Below are 10493 nucleotides of genomic sequence, written 5' to 3' on the forward strand. Positions count from 1 at the left end.
TTCACAGAGCACGAGCAGGCTGTCATCACTAAGATAGTTCAGTATTTCTCAGATGAAGCTCTAAAATATGCTGTCGTTGTTTTCACTCACGGTGACCAGCTTGACAAAAATATAAAAATTGAAGATTTTGTCAGTCAGAACAAAAATCTGAGTGATCTGGTGTCAAAGTGTGGTGGTCGGTGTCACGTCTTTGATAGCAAACACTGGAACAACAACCAGCCAAACAACTACAGGAGCAACCAGTTCCAGCGGGAGGAGTTGCTAAAAACAATAGAAAAAATGGTGGTGGAAAAAAACGGAGGTTACTACACAAATAAAATGCTGCAACATGTGGAGACAGCAATACAGAAACAGGTCGAGCACATTTCGTACTCAATGCCAGATAAAACTGCAGAAGAGATCAGAAAGCAGGCTAAAACTGATGTGTGCAACAGCTTTCTCACCAAACTGACAGGGATTGCAACAGGAGCTTTGCTCGGTGCTTTTTTTGGTGTAGCAGCAATGGTTGGATTAGCTGTCACAGCCATGAATAACGTAATGTTAATGAACGCTGTAAAAAAGGCTCCAGCATTAATGGGAGTGTCGGCAGCAGCAGCAGGAGAAGCAGCTGTAGGAGTTGCTGGAGCAGCTTGTGTGGCAGCAGCAGCAGCAGGAGGAGTATTTGGTGGCTTCATTGGAAATGAAGCAGCTAATGATGCTAAGTCACCATCAGAAGCTGCACAGAGAGCGTGTGAGGCTATAGTGGAGAAAGGAAAGTCTCTTATCAGGTTTAAGTGAGATTTTTATAATTATTATCCAGGTAGTGAAAAGGAAAAAAGCATCTTATTATTTCTTGATGTCCTTACACTACACATAATAACTGCATAATAATACTACATACATCGAAGAGAACATGTTAAATTATTTGGAATCAGGTTTGTTGGCAAATTGTTGAATACTTATCTAGCAGTTACCTTTTTTGTGGACTTTTTGCATAATCTTCTGAGGGCCTTAATGCATTGTAGTCATATTTTTTTCCTGCGGACGAATGTCTCAGACCGAGAAGCATCACAGACAAATAAGTCAACAAGTCAAAAAAAACTGTGGTGGGAGTCGGTTTTGTTAACTTGTCATGGAATATTTAGTCATGTTACATATTTCTAAGATATTGTTGACCCCGTTTTGTCCCTGTTGCTTTTAAGCAATAAAAAAAAAACTAATTTCTGGGGAGTTTTCCATTTTGTCCAGTTCTTCTTTCGTTTTGAGAATACTGCTTTTAGGCAGAATTGTTATACTGCACTTACATGCTCTGATCAATGGGGGGAACTCTAGCAAAAAAATAAATGTATGTGTGTCATGAGATGCCACTACCAGCAATAAGAAGGTCTATTAAGTATGTTTGCATATGTGAAACACCCACAAGGCGGTGATAGGTCAAGTTCTGGATCTTAAGAGTAAAGAAAGGCAAGAGCAGTGTGTTAGTAGTACATGAAATGTTGGATGTTTGTGGTTTGTACTCGTAGTCCATATATTTACTGTGCAAGACTTGGATAGTTACCTTATTTTATTAATGAGCAAATCTGTCCTGGATGTACAGTTTGGGTCATCCTGCATTTACATTGTTTTATTGTATTTTTAGCTTAATCTACCAGCATTTAATCTCATTGCAGATTAATTTTTCTCCAAATCTGTTTTGCTAGCTTTTTCACCCTTACAGACTTGGCAACCGTCAGTCTTTAGAACGACTCCTTTGTGGACTTGAGAAAAAAAAAAGAGTGAGTTTGTATTTTTTGCATTTTATTGTTACACATGTTTTAAAAAACATGCAGTTGATTCTTGGTTGTTTTAAGGTTACTTTGTGGTTAACAGTAATGTGTAGGAGATGACACAACAATGAATGGACAACACAAACAAGGCAACAAACAGTACTACAGTGTAAAACTACAATGTAAGCCTTGTTATTCTTCCCCAAGAGCTTTCCTCAGACTCTGAAAGAACGCAGCAGTGAATTATAGACTCTGTATGCTCACTAGTCTCTATGACTGATAAACTAATTTGTTCTATCTTGCCCTTTAAAATGAATCATTAACGCAAATGTGACGACAATTAAAGTGGGTGGACGTTGACTGCACTTCAACACTTGACCTGTTTCCACTTCTCCACTTCTGCTGAAAGCAGACAGTTGCTGCTTTATTTGCCAAGATCTTCAGAGATACATCAACTCAGGGACAGTCCAGTTCTGTTTCTTAATAATACTACAACTAAAATGGCTTGCAAACAGCAAAGTCAGCAAGATGAGCCACATGGAGTTGACCTGGACTGCATTCAGTTTTCCTGTTCAGTGTGTTTGGATCTTCTGAAAGAACCCGTCACCATTTATTGTGGACACAGTTATTGTAAAAGCTGCATTGAGCATTGCTAGGATGGAGAGGAGGAGAAGGGTGAATACAGCTGTCCTCAGTGCAGGGAGACATTCAGCCATCGGCCTGTTCTCAGGAGGAACAACATGCTGGCTGAGGTGAGGGGACAGAAATGAACTTAGCACAGACTCTGTAGTTCACAGATAACGTATTAGTCGTATTGTTACATAAGAATCATCCCCCCTTTTTCCTGTAATTGTGTATATAATTAAACAAGTGGAACTGGTTTTGTACCAGTTTGTACCAACATATTTGTTTGAGCTCCAGAGTTGGGCATTTTAACCATTTTTATGTGAACACACTTCCTTATGAAGCCAGCCTCAAAAATATTCTATTTCTATTTACAGCACATCCTAACAGTTTCTGTCTTTCTATCTAGGTTGTGAATAAGCTAAAGAGCACAAAGTCAACATGTCCTTCTCTGGTCTATGCCAGCCCAACAGATGTTGCCTGTGACTTTTGCTGTGGGATCAGAATCAAAGCCACCATGTCATGTTTGACCTGCTTGGCATCTTACTGTCCCACTCACCTCGAGCCTCACTACAGTGTTGCTGTGTTGAAGAAGCACGAGCTGGTGGCAGCTACAGTGTCAATACAGGAGAAAATGTGCACCAAGCACAGCAAGTTAAAGGAGCTCTACTGTGAGCAAGATGAGCAGCTTGTTTGCTCTTTGTGCATAGTGGATGAGCACAAGGGCCACGGATGTGTTTCCGCTTCAGCACTCAAGGATAAGGCAAAGGTGGGGGCAAGGAGTCAAGCACATAATGCTACCTTTCAAAGTCCAAATGTTTCTGTGCTCCCAAACGACACGTGGCCATCAGACGTACTCGTTAATAACATTACTGATTACTAATATTTAAATGACTCACTGGATGCAACCGTGCCTTCTTGCAGAATCAGCTGGCTTTAAATCAAAGGAAAATCCAGGACAAAGTCGAAAAGAAAGAGAAGAAGCTGAAAGAACTGAGCCAAGCCAAGGAGAGTCTCGAGGTGTGGAAAAGCGATGTTTTCAGATCTGATATGTGCATTCATCTGCTGGGTGAATAAGATAGCTGCTGAAATGAGTTTTAGTGCGTTAACATAGCTGGTGCAAATCAGACCTGACGAGACAAAAAAAAGGTGAACTGAACACACTGAGATACAACAGACCTTCAAAGTAAAACAGGAAACATAACAGTCACGCCTAAAACAAAACACTGACAACACCGAATCGTAACACTCAGTATTTAGCTCTGATCAAACTTGCAATAAGATTTTTACCCACTTGAGGGCACAAACGAGCACTGCTCTCAGCATTTGTTTTTGATTTGCTCTTTTTACCTTTACTTTGAGAGACATGCTGTTGATCTGCAAATTCATTAGCAGCATCAACAAACACTGATTCCTCTCATCTGATGACTTTTAGTTTAGCATTCTGTCTTTAGGTGTGATTTCTGCACCACAGGTGGTTGTTAACTTAGCGTCTTTTAATGCTTAACATATCCTCTACAATTGTCTCGGTCTGTGGGGTTCAAAGATCAAGTCGGGTTGTTGTTTTAACTGAATAAAGATAAACTTTTAAACTAAAAACAGATCTGCGATGTGCCAACAGAGTTCTGCTCTGATTTCCCTGAACGACTGTGACAAGATCTTCGATGAGCTCATCTCTTCCATGCAAAGAAAACAGAGTGAGGTGAAGCAGCTGATTAAAGCCCAAGAAAAAACTGCCACCGCTCAGGTGGAGGACCACCAGTCTCAGTTGAAGGAGGAGATTACAAAGCTGAAGAGAACATACGCTGAACTGGAAAAAGCTTCGGATGCAGATGACCTCATATATCTGATGCAGGTATAGCTGCTCACAACCTAGCAAAGGTTTTCCTGTAAAATACCTGATTTCAAAGGCCAAAAAAACTGAGCACAATTCGATCCAAATGGCGAAAATGAACATTACAGCAGATATCGTAAACCTGTATGAGATCGTTTAGATTTATGATGGGTTGCTTAAAAAAATGACCATTTTTGTCTTCTCCTTATAATTCACAGCATCCTGGGATTCTCCAGATGGCTCACCTGGAGCTCCTCCTCAACGCTCCTTTAAAGACATAACCGAGTGTTTGTCTGAGCTCAAAGATAAACTGGAAATGTCACTGAAAGAAACATGGCCCATGATCTCAGCCACAGGTAACAGCTGGAAAAGAAAAAAGAGAGCGTTGTGGATAAGTTGCTTCATACATACCCAGTGATTTTTTAAAATAACTCCAGTTTGTTTCTTCACAGTTTCATATGTTGACTTCTCACTACCTCCAGCCCCCAGCAGCAGAGAAGAGTTTTTACGTTGTATGAAATTCACTTGAAACATTATAAAATAATATATTAGTCAGTTACAGTTGAAAATAGTGGTAATATTGATCATACTTGCTCTATTTTCTGCCAGATGTTTATCCCCTCACGCTGGATGGGACCTCAAACTATCGTTATCTCCACCTGATATGCGAGAATCGCAGGATGAGACCTTCACCCGGCCAGGCTTCAGCTCATCTGGACAGATTCACTAAATTTCCCCAGGTGCTGTGCAGGGAGGGTTTGGCAGACCGGTGTTACTGGGAGGTAGAGGGACATGCTCGCATTCTGTCTGTAGCAGTGGCTTATAAAAACATCAGCCGGACATCTGATGAGTCACAGTTTGGCAAAAATGACAAGTCCTGGAGTTTAGACTGCACAGCAGACGGCTTTTTATTCTGTCACAATAATGTAGAAACCAAAGTGCCCGGCTCTGGTCTCTGCAAGATTGGAGTCTTCCTGGATTATAAAGCAGGCACTCTGTGTTTTTATCGCGTCTCTGACCCAATGGTTCTAATCCATAAAGTCCAGACTGCATTCACCCAACCTCTTTATCCTGGGGTTGGGATAAATTATGAATGGTATGATACTGGAGTATTTGCACAGCTGGTTAAGTTATGGTAAATCTTTTCAAAGTGATAGAGATGTTAAACATTTTTAAGACCCCATCTCTAAAGGATCCTCATCCATCACTAAAGCGTAGCAGGCAGAGGTGGGAAGTGTAAAAATACAAATTTTTTTACTTTTAGCTTTTACATTTTTAAACACATATCTACACTTTCTACTCTTTACATTTTCAGCACAGGCTCATTAGTTTCATTTATACTCAGGGGTTAAAGTGGGCCAGAATGAGTGCCGGTCTTTGTAAGTTGTGGTTGTGGTACTTCAGCATCTTGTTAGTCCTACTGAAAAGCAGCAAATATAAAGGATTTTTTGTGGTAGGTCATTTCAAATGCAACATTTCTATCAGCTCAACAAGTGTCAGCAAACACACAAACTGTGTGCAGTTTGACGCGCAGTGTGTTAACGCTAAAGGTTCAGCTGCTGTATCTCACAGTGTGACAAAGTGGGTTAACAGTTGGTATACTCATTACTTGTCTCATAAGCATTAACTTTTTACACATTAAGCACACTATTCTCTACGTATTAGCGATGGCCACAAGGCACCGATTCAAGCGGCTCTGTATTTTTTTTGGCCGCCAGATGGCGCCAAATGGGATGTGTTGAAAAGCTTCTGGTAATGAACCATTTTTTGATACACGCTTCAGTTTCTCAGTAAGCTTCATTTGGCCAATACTATTGCAGTTTCCTTGAACAACTGCTCCACAGCTTGCTTCATGCGATAAATAAATAAATAAAGGGTGAAGGATAACGTCCCTTCAGGTTCCTGAGTGAATCACACGACTGGTTGAAACCATTGATGCTGTTATGTAAGAAGACAAACAGAAACAGTGGTAACAGCTCCAAACATAAGTTTACATAATCACATGAGCCAAGGTGTGAAAACTGGTCATGTGATTAAGTAGAGGATCATCAGGGGTCCTTTTGTCCCTCTGTGGGGGGAAACTCCCACAGGGTTTAAATCTGGGACTCTCCACCATTTGACCCTTAGAACTGAAGAAGCTTCTCGGATGAGAGGTGAAACGTCTTCAAGCAACTTAAAGAAGTCCAGACGCTTTTCTTTGCAAGCTCCTTAGACTACGATGACCTGGATGTTTTCAGATAATGAAGTGATTTGTCAAGACTAGGTTTAACTTTTATAGAGCCATTTAGCTGCATATATGAGTTAATTGGGGGAGTAGTGAGCTTTATGTGATTCTCAGCTATTTGCATTGAGTTTTAATGCCTATTGGGTGCCATTTGGTGCTCAAAAATACGAAAGGTTGCTTGAATCCGCAACTTAAAATGAACTGCTTCATTATGATTGTCCAATCTACCGAGCTGAGCCTGCAGCTTCTGTTTTTTAATGTTGCTTCAATGTTGTGTGATACTGGGCTACTGTTGTGGTGCTTTGATCATGTATGTTTTGGGGATTGAAAAAATAATGTTATATCTATTTCATAAATAAATAATTTTGATGAGCTAACCTTCCTTGTTTAAACATTGGCCATGATGTGGTTTCCCTCATGCTTGACCTCTTGACGTGTGTGAACATAAAAGTTAAAAATCCATCCATTTTCTTTCACTTATCTAATTCAGGGTCACGTTGCATTATATACAATAATGTACAACACACACATGCAATGGGGAGTAACCCTTGTGCTGTAAGTTCCCTGCTCTCCCAGGGTTATGTTACTGTCCAGTGGACAGAAACCTTTATATATAATATAGTATGGTTTATATGTATAGTCTATTTCTGTTGTATTTTGACCTGTGGGTAGAATTGCTTATGAACGCACACTGTTTCCCTGTTTCTCACACCAAAAATACGCCACAAATCCTGCCAATGAATCACTTCATTACAAACAACTGAATCAGGTACTGAGGCTGTGATGTATTGAGTGAAGCCTCGGACGTCACAGCTTTACTCTCTCAGGCTGTATCTGAAATTAAGAGCCATGAGTTTCATGGTGTTAAGCTGTGCTACAACTATTTGGATAGACATATTGTCACATCTATCACTGACTCGCTGTCTTTAACAGCTGCTGATAGCTGAAAATTTGCCTGTGAACATGCCATGAGTGGCCGCTGTAGTCAATCAAAATTACTCAAAGAGTGCATTAATGATTTATCTATAAGTAATAAAATAAGCTAGAACAACATCGAAAGAATAGTAGGTCTCAGTTTTCTTACTGAAGGTCGGGGTTAATGATTAAACAACAAGAAGGAAATCAAACAACCATCCCCTGTCCTTTTGAACAATAACATTAACTGGAAATGCTCATGGCTTTTACATAGAAAGTTCCAACTGGTCAAACAAGTAATAGAGGTGACATTTTTTATTATTATTATCTTTTTTTTATTATTATTCATAACTGTTATCCTGTGTATATATTCTTGAACCAAAAATACAAAAAGGACTTTTGCACTGTATGCATTGCATAATGAGACAGTGATTCATGTTTTCAGGATCTGCACCCACACAACAATCTCCTGGACTGATAGGATGACTTTTTTTCATAAAAACATATTGCCATTTCAGTACAAATTTATCCTATTTTTTATAGAAAGTTATTCTTATGGACCTTGATACAGTGTGCATTTTCCCCCTTTATGGAAAATGTCTCATTCATACCATGACGTTTTCACAACAAGGACCAAAGTTTAGCGTATTTTTAGTCTTTATATAAATAGCATGAAAGTTAGACGTAATCTGAAAGTAAAGGTAACTCTGACATTGCTTGTGTTCTTGTTTGTTGTTGTTGTTGTTGTTGTTGCTGAAGGGTTAACTGTCTGCATGAATTGAGCTGCAGAGATGAGATTATAAAACTGCCCAACTGGAATCTTTCTGCAACTCTCTATGCCTAGAAATGCTGTCCATAAAAATTCTGAGCAAAATCAGTGACAAAGGGAAGCCCTGGGAGTGTGCAACACCCACCAGGAATGAGTGTGAATTAATGCCAGCTATCCTCACCAATCTCCTGCCTTCCTCAAGTCCACTAAACACATGTAGAATGGTTGGGCACACACCCATGCACCCTTTGCAAATTCAAACCCACCCACCCAATTTGTGGTTTGTGCTTACTTACAATAAAAGCAACGGTCTCTATATTTTAAAGTTCTTTCTTTTTAATTCAGACAAAATATACATCAAAACTAATAAAAATGAAACATGCCACTGAGTGAAATAAAACACTCAGTGGCATGTTGGGGAGAAACTTTTATTTCCAAGCACAAACCAGCTAGAATTCTGGCACCCAAAATTGCAATCAATTAAGCAATCAATGAAAGAAACGTCGTATCTCAACTCATTTTGTGTATAAAGCACACCTATCCACAGAGAGAGTCTCTTCCACTGCAACTTCTTCCACAAGACACAAGAGCTTTCAAAGGAAAACAAGATTTTAGACCCACACAAGGCTGGAATGGGCTGCAAGACTATCAGCAAGAAGCAGGGTGAGAAGGTCACAACTTTTGGTGGAATTACTCAGAAATGGAAGAAATATAAAATGGCATTCAGCTGCCCTTGTTCTGGAGCTTTATGCAAAATGGGCCTTATATGTTGAGGATTATCATGAGAAAGATGGCCAATCAGGCTCTTATATAAAGATATTTGCATGAATAATGTAAACTCAATTAAATAAACCAATGTACTGCTTGAGATCAGCGTGGTATAGCATTTAGTGTAGATTATTAATACATTAGTGTTATCATCTCTGTGTATTCCTTCTTTCAGTTGATTCTCATTCCTGATTTGTTTTACTTAATTATTTAATTTTATAATTATTATTTAATTACAAAATAATGATAATTATTATTATTATTATTTAATTTAATTATTTATTTATTTTTTTGGTCATTATTTGTCATTTGTATCATTTCTCTTTCCCCCTTTAGTAGTGGGATTGAGGGGTAGTGCCAGAAAGGCTGGCAGAGCACTTGGGACTGACTGTGTGATCATTCAGTTTCTCTGTGGGAAACACCTACATTTTTTTTTCTTGCCTGTCCCGTTTGGCTCTTTTGCCATCAGAATTATTGTCTAAAGATGAAGAAAGATGCCCAACGGATTTACTTTACCAAATACACCATCCCAGCCTTGCCGTAATGGTCTATTTGATTCACCTTTTATTGTTTATTTTATTTTATTTTCACCTGTAAAGACTGACAGATTTGACTGGGGAAAAGAAGGGGAGAAAGAAAGAGGGAAAGAAAAACAGCGGGGAAGAGGGACGGGGATAAAGGGCAAAAAACAAAAACCAACAAAATAAGCAGACAAAAAATCCATATATCAATCACCTGGATCACCTGTTGAGAAAGAAAAAAGAGAAAACAAGCAGCAGCCGCGGAGCAGAAGCCAGGGGGAGTTGCAGTGACGTGCCCGTGAGCTCCGCCGGCAGCCAGCTGTGCCTGAGTGACCGAGCCCCAGGCCGAGAGGCCGGGGGCACCCCACCTCCGAAGTGGCCCGAGCGAGCCCCAGGCTCCAGGCCCCGATAAGCGGCCGCCAAGGAGTGAGCCGGTGTGTACCTGGACGCCCATCCCCAGACACAAAGAACCACCAACGCACCGACACCTGAGGGAGTCCGCCACTGGCAGGGGAAGTGGTGGTGGGGGAGATAGGCCTCCAAACCTTGGAGGGCCTGAGATGTCCCCAGAGAGGTGGCGTCTGATACCCAACCTGACATATAGACACAGACATACAGGCACACACAGACACAAACATCCATTCCCACCCTCATGCTCTCATATGCACTTACTCCACACTCAACCAACGTGGAGACAGACATAAAGAGACGCTGTACACACGATCACACTCCCCAAGCGTACTCTACGAACCGGGTCTAGGTACCCTTGCCCCTGGAGGGGGGAACTGCACCCAGACCCAGGTGGTGTTACCCTTTTCCCTGCGGTGGGGGAAGGCAGACCGCCCCGACTCCGCAGCAGCAGGGAGGCCCCACACTCCAGACCGCAGTCGGACGGCCAACTCCTCCTCCTAGCCCCCCCGCTCCAGCAGGCCGCAGAGAACGGGGGTGTGTGAAGACTCCAAACCTCCCTCCGCCCGCTCATATGTAGTGTTGATGCATGTGTGTTCTAAGGTGCATTTAAAACCCAGGAGGGCATGGAGCTACCTGCCAGAGAGCAGCAGGTAAGCGCATAGTCCCTCCTGATAGCCCTCAG

General features: G+C 41.1%; 2 protein-coding genes across 2 annotated transcripts in view; both read left to right on the forward strand.

Annotated features, from left to right (window-relative positions):
• Positions 1-1071, forward strand: part of LOC102292164 — a gene marked incomplete at its 5' end in the record, with an annotated part of 28025 nt that extends 26954 nt beyond the window's left edge. Inside the window, 1 exon segment of the mRNA XM_005951032.3 lies at positions 19-1071. Coding sequence (XP_005951094.3) covers positions 19-777 — 759 coding nt within the window.
• A 127-nt stretch (positions 1072-1198) lies between these two features.
• LOC102292467 (tripartite motif-containing protein 29-like) lies at positions 1199-6240 on the forward strand. The gene is made up of 7 exons (XM_042216086.1): positions 1199-2497; positions 2779-3138; positions 3294-3389; positions 3991-4224; positions 4422-4559; positions 4656-4715; positions 4813-6240. Exons 1-5 carry the CDS (start codon positions 2486-2488, stop codon positions 4482-4484), a joined length of 765 nt encoding a protein of 254 aa, XP_042072020.1. The 5' UTR covers positions 1199-2485; the 3' UTR covers positions 4485-4559; positions 4656-4715; positions 4813-6240.
• The last annotated feature ends 4253 nt before the right edge of the window (positions 6241-10493 follow it).

The sequence above is a fragment of the Haplochromis burtoni genome, unplaced genomic scaffold, assembly GCF_018398535.1.
Source record: "Haplochromis burtoni strain Fernald_Lab_line unplaced genomic scaffold, NCSU_Asbu1 Contig_918, whole genome shotgun sequence".
In the NCBI taxonomy this organism is placed as follows: Eukaryota; Metazoa; Chordata; class Actinopteri; order Cichliformes; family Cichlidae; genus Haplochromis; species Haplochromis burtoni.